This window comes from Polypterus senegalus, chromosome 12 (assembly GCF_016835505.1).
Source record: "Polypterus senegalus isolate Bchr_013 chromosome 12, ASM1683550v1, whole genome shotgun sequence".
NCBI lineage: Eukaryota > Metazoa > Chordata > Cladistia > Polypteriformes > Polypteridae > Polypterus > Polypterus senegalus.
In genome coordinates, this window is record NC_053165.1 from 5508318 (window position 1) to 5527058 (window position 18741).

Consider the following 18741-nt stretch of genomic DNA (forward strand, 5'->3'; position numbering starts at 1 on the left):
GCCACCAAAGGTTCATGTGCTTCAGCATGACATGATGAGTTGGTGTGGCATCTCCGGCCCAGACAATGAGGATCCCAACTGCTCTGGAGCTTTTGTGAACATTCTCCTCCTTTATATTTCATAGTAATATGGCGAGTATGTGTGCTTATGGTGGAACATCAAGGGTGTTCTGGACAGGATGCCCCTCCAAGGCACTCACTCATGGAGACATAAAAAGTATCCATATATCCATCCAATTACTCAGCCCATATAACAGATTCTGGATCATCAGGAGCCAAAGTTGTGGGTAGTACAATGCCAAAATGTAGGAATCAGGCCTGGGTGGTATGCCAGTTCACATTGAGTTCACAGTTCACTCAGGCTCAGCCAAACTGGACACATCCATCCACTTACTGAGCTCAATCATCCATTTTCAGGATCTTGGGTGCACCAGTCATAAAGCAGGAACCAAAAAATAATGATTTGTTAATGTGATGTCAATTGATTGTTTGATTATATGGAAGATTGATATCGATAAGATGGACACTTTCAACATAATGATGCAATACAATTGGATTTTTATGGCTGGTGCACATGCAAGTTAGGCAACTTGTACAGGTGCAAGAATTGAATTTGCATCCATTGTCACTAGTGCCTGATATGCATATATTTGCATTGTGTGGATACTGGAACAAACTGACAAAAAATCTAATTCAATGTAAAGAATGCGCATACTTCATAGCAAAGATGCCCGGGTTGGTATTTGAACCCAGGTCCTTGCCCATTGAACTCCTCTAATTTAACACTGCTGAAATTGAGCCCACCAATGTAAAAATGATTCATTTAGTGGTGCATCTACTGGTATACATTTTCCTTTTTACTCATTGTGAGCCCATAAGAAGGGGAACACACTGCCCCCAACTGGAATATCGCAGAAAATCACAAAATGGCCTTTTAATTGAAAGTTCAAAATGAGTCCGCTTTCCCAGGCACAATCCACAAAAAGGCAAAAATGGGCAACCACTTAATTCACAAAAGCTGTCACAATGTCTCCCAAGCAGTTTGCCCAGATCGAGATAAAGAAGTGCTGCCTCATTTTCACTTAATTGAATTAATTGTGATGTGATGCCAATGCTCATTTGCATTCCCTTTGATTTCTTTTCATACCTTTTAGGACTTTTATTGCTTATTAAATCATTTGATTGCGTCGAATCATTAAACAGATCATTTTTTTTTCCTACGGAAAATCTCCATCCTTTACACAGTTTAATTTGGAAGTGTGATGGTGGGCTGGCACTCTGGCTCAGTGGTTGGAGCTGGCACTACACAATGCCAGGGACCTGGGTTCAGTGCCAGGATGTCTATGCATTCAACAGAAAAGCAACGGATGGCAAAATCTTTGTGAGAATGAAATAAAATGTAATGGACATCTGCGGCATTAAAATGGGCACCGTGTAGCACGGGAGGTGCTCTGCTCATGATTTACAGACGCAATCTACCAAGGGCCGTGCAGGGTCAGCCTGCTGCTTTTGGGCTATGGCATAAACTGCCTGAGTAGTCGGAGAAGAAGAACGGAGATGGGGAAACAGCAAAAGCAGCCTTTCCATGATGAGACCACAAAAATAGATAGAGGTTGTGAGGTGCTGCTGCCCCATAGCAGACAATGTCACTCGTTACTACACAACTTTATCAATTGAGTGATCATTAGCCTTGTCTTTGTGATTAGCTCCTTTATTAGACGTGGCGTCTCCTTGTTGTGTAAATGGCACAGTGCGCCGATCTCACATTTCACACACAGTGTGCCAGAATACTAGCAGTGCCCGCTTTAAGACATCCCAAGTGTGATTTCCAGCTTGTGCTCTTCTGCCAGGAGGTGGCTGTGCAAATCTCCCTAACACAGTAATTGTCCATTTAGCGCCGGATGTGGACTGTGCTGTGTTCCTGTTAATTCCATTTTCTTCCTGCTAATGTCTCGGGCAGGAGGTGCTTGAAACGCCCAGATGGACGTCAGGCCCACGGGTCTTAGATGTAAGTGGTATGACTTTGCTGTGTCAGCTGCTTTTTCCCTTCATTGATTATTTATTTTTTTCTGGATGGCAGAAGGTTACTTTACCTTTGGTGTCCTAGCGGTGTCTCCAAACCAGAATCCATTACGCGATTTTCATTAATTAATATGGTGTATTAAACTGTGGAGTGGAGCTGAGGTCCGGGAGATCTAATCCAGTTTGCTGATTCGACACACGCACACAGCCACTCGATGAGTGGTATGTGGCTTTAACTTTGTATTCTGCCATCATGAAACACAAAGAAGATAAATGTGTCCTACAGGATAGCTGCTGCAGCACAAGGATATGAGGTACAAAGACCACCCATTAAATTCTGGAACCAAAGAAGAACTCTGTCAGTCCTCTGGTGCCATCCAGTTATCAATTATGGAGAACTGCTGGCTGATCAGCCCAAATCAAACTCTGCTCAACTCATCCATTAAACACACAGATACATACAGTGGTGTGAAAAACTATTTGCCCCCTTCCTGATTTCTTATTCTTTTGCATGTTTGTCACACAAAATGTTTCTGATCATCAAACACATTTAACCATTAGTCAAATATAACACAAGTAAACACAAAATGCAGTTTTTAAATGATGGTTTTTATTATTTAGGGAGAAAAAATCCAAACCTACATGGCCCTGTGTGAAAAAGTAATTGCCCCCTTGTTAAAAAATAACCTAACTGTGGTGTATCACACCTGAGTTCAATTTCTGTTGCCACCCCAGGCCTGATTACTGCCACACCTGTTTCAATCAAGAAATCACTTAAATAGGAGCTGCCTGACACAGAGAAGTAGACCAAAAGCACCTCAAAAGCTAGACATCATGCCAAGATCCAAAGAAATTCAGGAACAAATGAGAACAGAAGTAATTAAGATCTATCAGTCTGGTAAAGGTTATAAAGCCATTTCTAAAGCTTTGGGACTCCAGCGAACCACAGTGAGAGCCATTATCCACAAATGGCAAAAACATGGAACAGTGGTGAACCTTCCCAGGAGTGGCCGGCCGACCAAAATTACACCAAGAGCGCAGAGACGACTCATCCGAGAGGTCACAAAAGACCCCAGGACAACGTCTAAAGAAGTGCAGGCCTCACTTGCCTCAATTAAGGTCAGTGTTCACGACTCCACCATAAGAAAGAGACTGGGCAAAAACGGCCTGCATGGCAGATTTCCAAGACGCAAACCAATCTTAAGCAAAAAGAACTTTAGGGCTCGTCTCAATTTTGCTAAGAAACATCTCAATGATTGCCAAGACTTTTGGGAAAATACCTTGTGGACTGATGAGACAAAAGTTGAACTTTCTGGAAGGCAAATGTCCCGTTACATCTGGCGTAAAAGGAACACAGCATTTCAGAAAAAGAACATCATACCAACAGTAAAATATGGTGGTGGTAGTGTGATGGTCTGGGGTTGTTTTGCTGCTTCAGGACCTGGAAGGCTTGCTGTGATAGATGGAACCATGAATTCTACTGTCTACCAAAAAATCCTGAAGGAGAATGCCCGGCCATCTGTTCATCAACTCAAGCTGAAGCGATCTTGGGTGCTGCAACAGGACAATGACCCAAAACACACCAGCAAATCCACCTCGGAATGGCTGAAGAAAAACAAAATGAAGACTTTGGAGTGGCCTAGTCAAAGTCCTGACCTGAATCCAATTGAGATGCTATGGCATGACCTTAAAAAGGCGGTTCATGCTAGAAAACCCTCAAATAAAGCTGAATTACAACAATTCTGCAAAGATGAGTGGGCCAAAATTCCTCCAGAGTGCTGTAAAAGACTCATTGCAAGTTATCGCAAACGCTTGATTGCAGTTATTGCTGCTAAGGGTGGCCCAACTAGTTATTAGGTTCAGGGGGCAATTACTTTTTCACACAGGGTCATGTAGGTTTGGATTTTTTTTTCTCCCTAAATAATAAAAACCATCATTTAAAAACTACATTTTGTGTTTACTTGTGTTATATTTGACTAATGGTTAAATGTGTTTGATGATCAGAAACATTTTGTGTGACAAACATGCAAAAGAATAAGAAATCAGGAAGGGGGCAAATAGTTTTTCATACCACTGTATGTAAATGTCACTTTTTTATTTGAAATTCTTTCCGCACGGTCTCCTAAGACTAAAAAGTCTGCTCTGCTCTTTCTTTTCTAGTTCCTCTGTTGCGACACCAGTTCAACCTGTCATTAATGTGGACCTCCAAGTACCTCCACATCCTTTAATGCCAAGGACCAAATAAGCAGTTCCTTGGTTTTGCTCATGTTATAGCAGACACTTGTGAGATGTTCCCCACCTGACTCCCCCTTATTAATACACCCTCTTAATTGCAGAAGCATCTGAGAATATCTGCAAGTGACAGGACCTGCTGTTATATTTATAGTCTGAGGTATATGAAGTGAAGTGAAAAGGAGACAGGCCTGTTCGTTGTGTTGCTCCAGTGTTGCTCATGCAATCCTTGAGTCTCACAAACTGCGGTCTGCCCAACAGATGGTCCACCACCCAGGACACCACAGGTTCATCCACTTGCATGTCTCTGAGCTCAGCCCTTAACAGAGATGGCTGGATGGTATTGAAAACACTGGAGAAATCAAAACATATCCTCACAGTGCTGCTATGACAGATAATTGCACCCTCCATTGCAATCTTTGTTCGATAGGCAAACTGCAATGGGTTCAGTTGGTACCCTGTTACAGGAGGACTTACATACTGTGGATGAGTAGTAAAGGACCAGATTTTCTTATCTGTTTTGGATTAAAACATTCAAATACCAAAGGGCTTCATTGTATGTTTTTTTTTTTTTTCCCAATATTCAGTTTCGAACAAACAATTGTGACTGCACAAACAGAGGGAGTCGCCTCATTTCAAGAATCAGACTCCTCGGGTTTTGCCCTGTTTTTACATAAGAGTAATAAACAGAGACTGTAAGCCATATAAGTTCGATGTAGTTGCTCTCCTTATTCATTGTCATGTGTAATTGTACTTTTTCTGCACTTAATTTGACAGTATTTTGATATAATAAATGGCACAAGCATCATAGAAAACAGAATATTAAGAAACTTAAAAACTTCAACTAAAAGTAACATTAATACTGCTAAAGATCCCATAAAACTCTCAAACACTACATCAAAAACTGCAACAGTATGACTTTATGTCAATGTTCCTAAACACAACAAAACGTGGTGTAAAATAATTGCAACGTGAGCTTGTGCAGTAAACATTAGCAGCACAGCTTGACTGACAGAATATTTCGACAGAACACTTATGTTTTTTCAGATTTACACACTCAAATCATCAGTTTTTGGTGGTTGATGTTTCAGTATGGATGAACGGCCAAAACAAATAAAAGACGTATTTTAAAATTCTACTGTGTTGGTTTGGACGTAGCACTGCAAGGCCAGACGTCCTCTTCTTGACTATCTACTGTCACTACAAACACTGAGGACAGCAGATGTCACCCCACTGGTTCATTACAGTCTGGTTTCATGCCCACTCCACCTCTAAGTGTCACCATATGAACTGGCAGTGCCCCAGATTCAGAAACAGCCCCACAGTTCCAATATTGCTGCAAAGTGCATTGGGAGGTTTTCATCACGAAAGGTGCTATATAAGATAAAGTTTGTGGTTTTTGTCTGCTTTGGAGAAGATCCTCCTTGTGTGGGGTGACTGACATGTTTACATTAGTCATTCATAGAGTCCCCTTAATGTTAGAGTACCACAAATAAAAAAAAAAAACAACTAACATTTAGAATGGCGAGGCCATCAATATGGGGCTCAATTACAGTCATTACGTGCCACCACTGTGCTCAGTACTCCGATTCACCTGAGCACAGTAGGTGTTATGTCATAATATTTAATCTGCCTCACCAGTAGTCAGCAATTCCCCTTCAAATCCAAGAGTGGAATATTTGTTAACATGCAATAGCTTAAAGTTTACAGAATTCAATGGAACACAGGTGCTTTATTAAATCACACAAAAAAACACATACATATGGTACCATCTGTCTTTTCTTTGGTGGCATGGTGGGTAATATAGGGCCACGCTTTGTACCTGGGTTCAACGCCAAGCCAGGCTGCGGTCTCTATTTGTCCATGTTGGTGTTCTCTTGGCGATAAGTGCATGGGTCAAGATCTTTCTGGTCTCATGAATGAATGCAGTTTCATTATGGGTCTTGGTAAGAGAGGTGACCAAGAACCAGATGGTCTCTTCTGCTGACCTTTAGAGAACCTGTTTAAAGATGGGAGAAACCTACAGATGGACAATCACCACTGACTCATCATCATGGCTTTCTGGCAGACAACATTTGGAAGCCCACTTGGATTTTGCAAAAAGGCACCTAAAGAACTCTCTGACTATGAGAAACAAGATTATCTGGTCTAATGAAATCAGGATTGAACTGTAAGGCTTCATGAGTATCATGTTTGGAGAAAACCAGGCATCACCCATCACCACATAATAGCATTTCAACAGCAAGATTGGTGGTGGTTGCATCAGGGACTGGGAGACTAGTTAGGGTTGAGGGAAACGTGAATGGTACAAAGTACAGAGCTATCCTTCAAGAAAACCTGTTCAGAGCACACAGACCCTCAGACTGAGCCAAATTTTCACCTTCCAAAAGGACAAAGCAAAGACAACGCAGGAATGGCTTACAGACAATTCTAGTAATATCTTTGCGTGGCCCATTCAAAGCCTAGACTTGAACCCCATCAGACATTTCTGGAGAGACCGAAAAATAGCAATCCACCAACGGTCTCCATCCAACCTGACAGAGCTTGAGAGGACCTGCAGAGAAGAGTGGCAGAAAATCCCCAAACCCAGGTGTGTGAAACTTCTTATGTCAAAGCCAAGAAGACTCCAGGCAGGAATGGCTACCCAAGGGGCTTCATTTAAGTACTTAGGAAATTGTATGAAAACCTGCATCAGTGTGAGAGTTATTTTTTTTATTTGTACTAAATTTGCATAAATTCCTAAAAATCTGTTTTTACTTTCTCATTCTGGGCTTGGAGGGCTGCTTGCTGAGGGAAAATGAATTTAAAAGATTTTAACACAAGACTACAATATAAGAAAATGTGTGAAAAGTGAAGGGGTCTGAAGACTTTCTGAAGGCACTGTAAATTGTTGAATAAATCAATCCCAGAAAACACTCTCATAAAAGAAGGGTGGATGAATGGATGGATGGATGGATGGAATGAAGGGGATAGTAAAATGATGGATGCATACTGTAATTTAGCAAATGACCCCGATTTACTTTTCTAAATGACACAGAATGCTTGTAGCGACAGACATCTCCTGTTGCATTCCTTTGAGAAGACAAGGCCATCAGCTAACCAGGATTACCCTCTGATAGTAGGGTCACCTCTTCTAGACAGCAGGTGGCATCAACTAGCAAGGGTATTTTCCTGGGGGCAGGTTAGTCACCTAGAAAACACCCTTAAAAGGTATGGGACTCAGCAGGCAATGAGCTGAATGACAGCCAGAGGGCATCGTGTTGTGGCTGAGACAAGGCTCTATACAGTAGATCCACTGCTGTTCTCCTGGCAGCATTTAAAACCAAGACAGGGTGATTAGGAAGACAAAGAAGATTAGGTCATTGAGGATAAAGTGCATGGAAGGGTAGGATAGTGAAGGAACCATCTTACCTGACCACAAAGAAGATTACATAGTTAGGTAAGGTTGCAGGGAAACCTTTACACTTTGCTTTCTTCATTTGTGATGTTGTACTCAACCTGTAATCACCCCTTACTTTGTGCAAGTCAATAAAATACAAAATTTACGTCGCCCCAATAGTGTTACTAGTGCAAAGAACTCTTGCACATTTGACCTTGAGAGAAGGTGACTTGCAACGTCTTATTAACCCTGCCAGAAATGAATTGATACCATGGTGCCTTCTGGAAATGACCATTTCTGAATATTCATAGCAACAGCAGTGATGGCAAAGATTAATTTTTAAAAGATACAGAAATAGAACTCTATCTTTAATGACCCCTTTTTAACTTCTTGGTGAATGTTTAATTTTCCCGGAATAATGGGTTGAATGACTGTGATACGCTGATGTGCTAAAATGAAGTCCATCACTTTTCAGTCAGTTTGCCAGTTATTTCAATGAGCAGCTATAACCTGGCATCCTGTCTGGGGTTGGATCTTGACTTACACCCAGTGCTTGGAAGAATGAGGACTAAATATGTGACTGACAGTGGATGGAATGGATAGTCGGATGTTTTTTGTGAGAAATTTTTTTTGTAATCAATATGCAAAAATTCCTAAAATCATGCTTCCAATCTGTCTTTCTGGGTACTGAGTGTTGTTTGATGATGGAAGAAATGAATTGAGCTGGTTTAGTACAAGGCTGCAACATCATAAAGCGTGTAAAAAAGGAAGGGTCTGAAAACTTTGCGAAGGCGCTGTATTCTGCTCAGAAGTGTTAACAAATTGGCAGCACGGTGGTACGAATATGCTACTGTCTTACAGTTCTAAGGACCTGGGTTCGACTCTTTGTCCCGTCACTGTCTATACCCCCACGTGCACCTGCTCTTGGTTCTCCTGTTCATTTCCACTTTGATAGAACTTCTGAGTCTAAACTGTCATGCTGTGAATGAGTGTGTCTAGTGATGAACTGGTCTACTGTTCTGATTTTTGACTGGTGAATCATGGAGAGAAGGGACGCTTAGATAAATGCGACTGCACGCATATGGGGTGGACACAAGTGCAAGAAAAAGATGGCCAGAATAACTGCATGAAACAGCTACCTTTAATTCAACAGGAGTCTACATCTGATGTGCCATGTTAGATATTAAAAACAAAGAGTCGGATTCTTTAATTGTCTATTTTGAGAGAGAGAAGCAGACCTGGATAGACACTTTTAAACTATAGTTACTTTTACAATAGCATGTATTTTCAGCTGTTAAAAACAAATAAACAAAAATAAAAAGACACTGACAGGTTTAGTTTTTACAACCAAGTTCTGTAAAATAGATATTTTTCTACCTTCAAAATATGCTACATACCATTTACTGATGCACTGTGGTTACACTGAAAAAAATGGCTGTTAATTTTACAGTGTAAATAATGATGGCAAACAACTGTGAAATGTAAAACAGTAAAAACACTGTTTCAGTAACACCAAAGTTATGATATTTCCATAAGAAAATGCACCCTTTTACCACTTCTTCCTGGTGAACCACATACCTTTGCATAGTAGGGGAAGAAAAACTTACAATTTGCAGACTTATTTTTCCCCATGTATTGAAGATTTTTGAGGTAATGGAAACTGATTTATGGTGGGTTGCATTTGATACGCTGTCCAGCTTTTTTTTTCTTTTTTTTTTTTGAGTATGATGTCTGCATCGTTTAATTTTCAAACGAGCTTTCCAAACAAACCATATTTGATTGGTTTAAGTGTGTAGACTTAGTGAATCTGCTTATCATTGCTTCAAAGAACAGTTTTATTTTCAAAAAGGATTTCTCACTGTTGCATGAAGCAGGTAACAAAATGCAAACACCTTGGATGTGAACTGAAACATTTTTCACTCAGATATGCTGTCCTCAAAGAAAATCTACCTTTAGTTTATATTCTTAATTAAAAATGTAAACATTCTTGTTTCTGCAATCAGATATTCAAATAAGCAGGTGGGGAAAATACAACAGAATTGGTGTTGCATCTCATCAACGTGTATGCATGCGTGCGTCCATTCAGTATGCTCGCCTGTGTGCGAATTTACTGTATATGGAAAATAAAGGTTTGGTTGATCAGCACATTTCGCCCGCCTTCGGCCTTCTACATTGTGCCTTGATATGCAAGAAGGTTAAAGAAAGCCGGCAGCTCATGTGCACCTGGAACTGGGTTTCAGTTTGTGTTGTTGTACAAGTTGTTTGGGTTCAGTCACAATGACTTCTTACATGCCGTCATTTAAAAACAGATCAAAATGATGTAAGGCAGAATCAGTGCCTTAACCTACATGAGTCTGAAGATCAGTAAGCAGCGTGTCTTAAAGTTAAAAAACATTTCATTAGGATGTTTTATAGCAGGAACCAACACACACCTACATCCACGCAATCTACGATACATAAATGTGAGCAAGTTATTTATTATTATCATCCTTGAAGATCTGATGCAGTGGGTCTCATCAAGTTGACTCGCCCACAACCCTTCTCAAAAAGTCCAGTGCAGCTCGTACTGCACAACGCGTCTCCTCGCTTCCTGAAAAATCCAATTTTGATTAATGAATTTCTAAGAGGCCAAATTGACCTTTAGTCTAGTCTTAATTAAAATTTTAAACATTAATATTTCTGCAATTACCTATTGGTATAAGCGAGAGGGGAAATGTAAGAGCATTGATATTGCTTCTCATCAACGTGTGCGTGTGCGTCCATTCAGTGGTGTGAATTTGTGTGGAAAATAAATGAACATTGAAATTTAATTTTGTAGATGTGTGTTCCTGTAGATCTGACTGTGATACAGCACAGCTGTAAGAAACTGATTAAAACACCAACCCAAGCACAGGAAGAACATACAAAGCAGACACAGGTTGTGCACACAGTCAACATTTAAACCCAACGTTGAAAGAACATACAGCTTCATGTGACCTTGTTATAATTATTATATACAGGGGGTCCTCGGGTTACGACACAGTTCCGTTCCTACAACAGTAATGTAACCCGAATTTTGGTGTAAGTCGAAACACACTCTAGCCTAAGTCACTTACCTATCTTAACACATTTGCAAAATCATAATCTAGAACATAAAAACACAAAATCTACGCCTGAGAAAAAAGAAAAGGACATAAATATACTGTACTGTAGTAACAGAAAAAATTAGTGTAAAAAAATGCTTACCTTTATTCCTTTTCATGTCTCAATTTTTTTAAAGTTTTAATGGGAGTGAGTGTTGTAAACTCGAAACGTTGTAACCCGAGGACCCCCTTGTGTGTGTATGTGTGTGTATAATATATATATATATATATATAAAAAACACAAAGTCTTTTATATTAATTTGATAATTAATTTCAATCTATTGCGAAACAGGTGTCCTAACTTAAATGGACAAGAACACTGGAATTAAAAAAAAAAAAAAGTAATTTATTAGGATGTTAACTTTCCTAACAAATTTTTAATGGCTTCACAAGTTACACAGTTGTCACAAACATCTGCAAATTATAAAATCAGGGATCCTATGACATCTCTCAAATTTAAATATCCTATGACATTGCAGTGATGTATAAACAATGGTTAAACATCCTTGTGTATATGATATCACTGGTAAACCTGCTGTAAAAAGCTTTTTTGACCTGAATATCGTTAATACTTTTCCATTCCCATTTTCATTCTAGTTTAAAAGAGCATAGCTTCTGACTAAATATTTAGCCTTACAGGTCCTGACTGAGGGCGCAAATATAGGGGGTTACAGCGGATGCATTGCCACTGCATCGGCAGCCCCTCGGTCACGGCGTACTGAAGCACATTGCTCTGGAGCCAAAAACAAATCTTGCATACCTTAAAAACGGTGTCTTTGGTCTGTACCATAGTTTAAATACAAAGAAAGGAGAATCACGGAATCTTGGGTTTTCACATCACCACAATTTAGATATTTTATGCCCAATTGAGGAGGAGCAGAGGCTCGAGCCCCTGCATGTGCACTGCATGCTCCCCCTGTATTCATTGAACCTCAGTCTGGCATGAAGCAGCTGGTAATAAGGATCTGAACAATGCCAGAGGAGCTCGGACAGTCATCGGGTCACTGCTGAACTCTTAATGTTCTCTTTCATTTTCTACCTTGTCTGACAAATCTCAACTTTGCCAGCACATTCAGTTTCTTCAAAGTGTCTGATGGGTCCTTAAAGGGTCAAAGCTAACTTAGACAATTAGCTTGCAGCTGTCTGATTCATGAAATTCCTGGAAATGCTTCCCGTTCGCCCTTTCTCGAGAGACATGGCAACACTAAATTGTTTTATTTTTCTCTTTGACTTTTTCCAGATAAGCAAGCAACAACTGCAGACTGTTAAAGATCGATTTCAAGCCTTTCTCAATGGAGAAACCCAGATTGTAGCAGATGAAGCCTTTATCAATGCTGTACAAAGTTATTACGAGGTGAGCCTGTTTTTCCTTGCTTTCTAGAATAAAATCATGAATTGCAGTGCCTTAGCATTACAGAAGTCCACATAGGCAATTTAAACAAAATATCAAATGGTGAGTTTCAATTTTCAAACTCTTATACAACCTCTTTCATTATCTATCTATCATGCAGTGCCTTTCATGTATACATCTCTATAATATAGCATGTTTCATTTCTCTCTGTTATATGGTTCCTTTCATATCTATCATATAGTGCCCTTCACTTTACCTACATATCTATTGCGATTTTAGTGAATTCTTGTCGCAGTCCTCCACACCCATTAAAATGCACAGCAGGCAAAAGATACAAAAATTGTGTCTTTCACTCAAGGAGAGAATACACAGATATGAGAGCTGACAGCACCAAGTAACAAAGAACAACTCCACAAGCTTGCTGTCCCCCTTGACTACCCTGTCTTCACCATAAGATGGATGTCCCTTTTGCCTACACAGTACCACTATGAAACACTCATTTTATTATATCTTTAATATTTATATATAAAGTAGTGACTTCCATAGCTATGTATTTATCTGTCTAATATAGTGTTTTTCATATATTTCTATTTTCTATATTACTTTTAATATCTGTCCAATATAGTGCCTTTATATCTCACTTCCCACCACTTTTTATCCACCCTCTGCCCTGTCGTCCAAGCTGGGCACACACTCTGCTGCTTCAAAAGGCTTGGCACCCGGCTTTGGGCTTATGTAAGACAAGAGCGGTGTAATTGCCCTCTTCAATCTGACCAGGACTTGAAGCTATTTTTGGAAAAATGCAAATCACCAGCTGCCAAGAGGCCATCCCACATCCACACAATTACACGTGAAGCCTCGAGTAGGCGCTCAGAAGAGGACAAGCTGACGTCTGCACCGTTCACCTTGCCCAGACAAAAACAAAAATGCAGTGAAGCTAGAAGAGCCGCAGGAAAGGAGGTGGCACCGTTTTTGAGTAATGTGAAGCTGCCACCACTGAAAAATGAGCAAAATATCCTTACTGTGGCATTGCTGGTGCAAAAGGGTTGACGATTAAAAAGATAACACTCTAGGTGACAAGGTGGCATAGTGGTGCAATTGCTCTTATGTTGCCTTGACACTCCAGGATGCTGGATTTGAATCTTGGCTGGGTCACTCTGAGTGGGACTCAAGTTTGTTACCTGGTATGTGACACTGCACTGTGCACTTGATACTGCCAGGATAAGACCCACCCTGAACTGCATAACATGGGTTCAGTAATAAACACATGGACATTAGATGGGCTTTTAACCTCATGAAGGCCATGTACAGATCCAGTGGTTTCATAAAGTATTCAGAACCCTTCACTTAATAGGCCCTTGTGCAAAGCCCTTATCCTGCAATTGTTCCAGGGACTGTACAATGGCTGACCCTGCACTCTGACCCCAAGTGGTATGCGAAAACCAACAAATTCCTAATATAAGAAATTATATAAGGCAAGATAAAGAGTGTAAAAAAAAAAAAAGTCTGGACAGGGCACCATTCATGAATACAAAGACCAGACACAGGATTAATTTGTTTTATTTATTAAGTTAATTATATTAATTGAACACCATTATGGTAATCAGTAACTCTAAACTAGCACTACTGTATATGAGTGAGTGACATCCCTTCCAGGGTTGGTTCCTGCTTTAAATTACATTAAATAAATTTCATTCATCCTAAGTGAAACTTTTGATGCATACAGGAACAGAAACATAAAAAGATAGATAGATAAATGTATATTTTGCAAAAATAAGAAAAGAAAAAAAGAGCATAAGTATTTAGTCATGGAGGTTAAGAGGAAGCAATTACATGTAATTGCCTGATAGCAGTGGGCAAAAAAGACCCCCACGAAGTGTTTCCTAGCACACCATGGAGGAATGAGCCTATGGCTAAAAGTGCTCAAAGAGAGCGCCTCCTGGAGGGGATGCAATAGATTTTTCATGAAGGCATCCAATTTTGTCACCTCTCTCTTTTTCCACAATGGCTTCTGTTGTGTCCACAGTTAGTGCTTTGATGGAGAAGACTTTCCTGATAGGTCTGATGAGACATTCTGTGTCTTGAACTCAAGTTGCTTCCCAAAAGACTACGGCATAGAACAACACATTGGTTTCTACGGACTGGTAAAACATTTCCAGCAGCTTGCTGTATACACCTAAACACCGGAGTCTCCTCAGGAAGTCCAGTCTGATTTGGCTCTTTTCTTCCGGCACCACTGTGTTGTCAGACCAGTCCAGTTCGATCCAGTTGCCTGTAGTTGTGCAGCACTTCCACAACCTTCCCCTGGAGGGTGACTGGTCTCAGAGGCACGTGGGAAGTGCACCACCAACTCCTCTGTCTTGCTGATGTTGAGCTGCAGGAGATTTTCCCCTGCACCAGTAGAGGAAGTCCTCCACCATCCTCCTGTACTTCATTCATCTCCATTATTAATGCAGCCTATGATGGAGGAGTCATCTGAGAATTTCAGTAGATGGCAAACGCTTTGGATTTGGATGAAACTGAATTGATTTGAATTGTATTAATGACATTACTTTTTTAATTGAACTGTGTTAATTGTTGACTCTACACTAACGCAATTTCTATGACTGGCATCCCTTTGTGGGCAGATTTAAATGTTGCTTTATAACCTTGAAATGGAAGAAGCAGGTCCCCAGAATGTATGGACAGACATCATCAATTGATTTTAAGAACTGATAGTAAGAAATATTAGTGGGTCTCCCTGCTGGACAGACTTCCCCACTGTTGCGTTAGAATTATGTAATAACAAAACAGAAGATGAGATATCCGAGGGGCTAATGAGGCAGTAATAGATGTCGACTGGTTATTTCCATCAAGCAAATAGGTCAAAGTGAGAGAACAGTCAACCAGCAACTGCTTATGACACACGACTGTAGGGGGTCAAGAAAAAAGCGGCCTCTTCACACCTTGCCTGAGGGGCACTGTGGACAGGCAGGGAAGCCAGAATGTGCAGTGCCAAGCCTGCCATAAGAATTAATTTAGGGAATTTTTTAATCTTTCTTCACTTTACTGGATAAAAAAACAAAAAGAACAAGAGAGGCTAAAAGCACCAATGCCATAAAACTGGATGTCTTCAAAACAATTCCAGTGAACTGTGAGAATTTCTTTAACGAACAAACAGCAATTTGTGGCAGGTTAATCTGTGAAAAGTGCTATACTAGAAAATGACTGGCTGATTAAGCAAACAGCCAAGAAAGGCATTATGTCATGTATAAATGGATATGACAGGCACAATATAATCAACATAGTTTGCTAAAAGTGCCACATTAACAATACGGATATGAGATGTTATAGATAAATGGAATATGAAATATGCTATATAATCAATAGATTGATTGGAGAGATGCTATATAAAACTAGATAGATATAAAAGACACTACATAATCAACAGACATACAGGTACTCAGAGATGTTGTATTAAATCTACAAGATATGAAGGAAATTATACAACAGACATATTGCCAGATCCATCCATCCATCCATTTTCCAACCTGCTGAATCCGAACACAGGGTTACGGGGGTCTGCTGGAGCCAATCCCAGCCAACACAGGGCACAAGGCAGGAACCAATCCCAGGCAGGGTGCCAACCCACCACAGGACACACACAAACACACCCACACATCAAGCACACACTAGGGCCAATTTACAGTAGAATCGCCAATCCACCTAACCTGCATGTCTTTGGACTGTGGGAGGAAACTGGAGCGCCCAGAGGAAACCCACGCAGACATGGGGAGAACATGCAAACTCCATGCAGGGAGGACCCTATATTGCCAGATATAATTCATAAATTAAAATATTTAGTGAAATTTACAATATCAAAAATACAGATAATAAGCATCAAATGATTAACATATGGAGAGATGGGTACTGTGAAAGGCATTATTACTGTTTAAATAGATATGAAAGGCACTATATAATTAACAGATTTTTGCAAAAGGTGCGATATTAAAACGACAGATATGGAGGGTACTAAACTATTAATAGAGGGACATATACTGTAAAAAGCCTTAAATAATAGATCAGTATGTAGAAACTTTAAAAGGTGTCATATTAGACACATTACTATGAAAGGCACTAACTAATTAATAGACAGACATATGGTTTCTGTGAATGGCATTATATAATGTATACATACTGTAGATATGAAGGGCAATTTAAAATAAACAGATGTTTATGAAAGGTGCTATATTAAAAGAGAGATATGAAAAAATTACTATATAATGAATAGATTGGCAGATACTATAACAGGAAATAAATTACAGATAGATATATAGATACTGTGAAAGGCGCTATATTAGAAAATATGAAAGTTGCTAAATAATTAAAACAGTACAGAGACAGACATTGTGAAAGGCATTATATAATGTACAAATATACATAAAAAGGCACAATATAATTTAATTAATTTTGTTAAAAGTGCTAAATATAGGTAAAAAAAAAGTTAGATAGCTGATATTGAAAGTGCTATATGATTGATTGATAGATGAAAGGCACTATGTAACACACATAATTGATATTAAGTAGAGACAGATTTTGCGTAGGTGCTATATCAAAAAGAGATATGTCAGACAATAAATAATTAATAAGTAAATACTGTAAATGGTAACAGTATTAGAAACACAGAAATGAAAGGTGCTATATAATAGATTTGAAAAGCACTCTATAACTAATATAAATATTTCATAAAATATATTACATTAAAAATATACATATGAAAAAGTTACATTAATAACATATGGATATTGTGAATGCACTTCATTTTTGATAGATCTGAAAGGCACCCTGCAACAGATCAACAATATTGAAGTCCCCCTAAAACTAACAGATTGGCAATACTATATTACGTAGATATGAAAGTTGCTTTATACAGTATTGTATCATTAGATAATCTGTTTATTTTGTGAGTCATCAACTTAGACCCTCCCCCTCGATGCCTGTTGCTTCATGCCAGGTAGTTGCCATGTCATGATACCCCCAAGGTTCTAAGTAAACAACAACAACTCCAGCTAGTCCTGGGGGAGTCTCACCATCTATGATGAGAGGGCTGCACTGAGCACACCTTGACTCCAGTACATCATTTAGTCCAGAGAGGCCAATCTAATTCACCAAATGTCATCACCTTGCAGTCTCTCTCACTGTAAATTAATGAGGTGACATTACGTCAAGTGTATTTGTGCGGTCTAAAACCGTCCGATGGTAGAAAGGCTGGCAAGTGATGAATAACGCACTACTTTAGTTGTTTATCCCTCATTTTCTGGTAATGTGCCACTCACTGTGTGTAAACGTTAAATGCATCGTGCCAATATCAGCCATCAGCAAAGATCTACAATGGTATGAACACTGGAAAGTCAGAAATGCATGTGCCCTTCAAGGAATGTGGGAGAAAAACTGAGCACCCAGAAGAAAATGCAGTGTAAGGATGGATTGCAAGCTTTTAAATCATTTTCAATAACCACTCATTAGGTAACATTTCCTCGTAGTCAGGCGCCATTAAGGGCAGCAGAGCAGAACTCCTGAGAGAGTGAGTGAGTGAGTGAGGTGGTGATGTTCATTCAACAGTTGTGTGCCATCTGCTGTCTTTAAATGGTAACTGCAAAGCTAAGAAGCAGATGACTATTACACATGGCCTTATCTTTCACTTGGGCATTTTAAATCATCTTTCTTTAAAAATAATAAACAAAAAGCAAATTAGACTTAAACATTTGACCAAAGATGGAGCATTTGAATAGTGTTTGGTTTGATGTGAAAAGTTCCTGCTACTTGCAGTCTTCAGGACTGGAACTTAGCTCATCAGGAGTACATAATTTTTAGGACTGTCTGTATGTTACTCCATATTATTAACTGAAAATGACATGGAAAAGTGGGTTAGGAAAATGGATGGATGGACAAGTCATGTCAACAAAATAAACATGTAAAAGTTCACACCAACAGTTCTATTACTCACACCCATCCAATAGGTGAGCATGTTGAGTAGAACAAGAAGTCACTGCAGGACCAGGTCCACTACTGTCCTCTAGGGGTCCGTGCAGTAGGAGACCCTGACAAGCACTTATGTGCTTGAATGCTGGCCTAGTCCACAAGGAGATGTTCTTGTTCTCCCTGTGCCAGAGTTTCCTGTTGCATTCTCAAAGACACGTACAAGAGATTAACTGGTGGTGTGAGATGGTGCTTGTGTTGGGCCATCAATGTGTACAGGGTTAGTTCCTGCCTTCTGCCAAGTGCCATCAGTGAATACACTAACCTCCAGCAACTCTAAATTGGTTTAAGCAAATGTAAGGATACTGCTTTCTGTCAGTCTTTGTTTGCAATGACAGCTTCAAGATGCTTTGTGTATGAAGACACAAGTCTCTCACAGTGTTCAGGTGGGATTTTGTTCCATTTGTCTATACAGACAGTCTTTAGAATTCTCCACCATTCATCAGAGCAAGAGGTTTGGGGCAGGTTTTGGTTTGAGGAAGATTGTTGGAGAAATGTTGATTACTTAATCTAACCAATGAGACCCACTTTGCAAACACGTGACACATTCACATTAAATACAACAGTGACTCATGACCCACAGGAGGTAACCCACGACACACAGTTTAAGAAGCCCTC

At 39.7% G+C, this 18741-nt stretch overlaps 1 protein-coding gene across 16 annotated transcripts in view; it reads left to right on the forward strand.

Moving 5' to 3' along the window:
• The window catches only part of cadpsa (Ca2+-dependent activator protein for secretion a), a 364578-nt gene that overhangs the window by 67600 nt on the left and 278237 nt on the right, over positions 1-18741 (forward strand). For all 16 annotated transcript variants that reach the window (XM_039771426.1, XM_039771431.1, XM_039771437.1 and 13 more), the window contains exon 2: positions 11995-12108. In XM_039771426.1, the coding sequence (XP_039627360.1) occupies positions 11995-12108 (114 nt within the window). The remainder of the gene's footprint in view (positions 1-11994; positions 12109-18741) is intronic.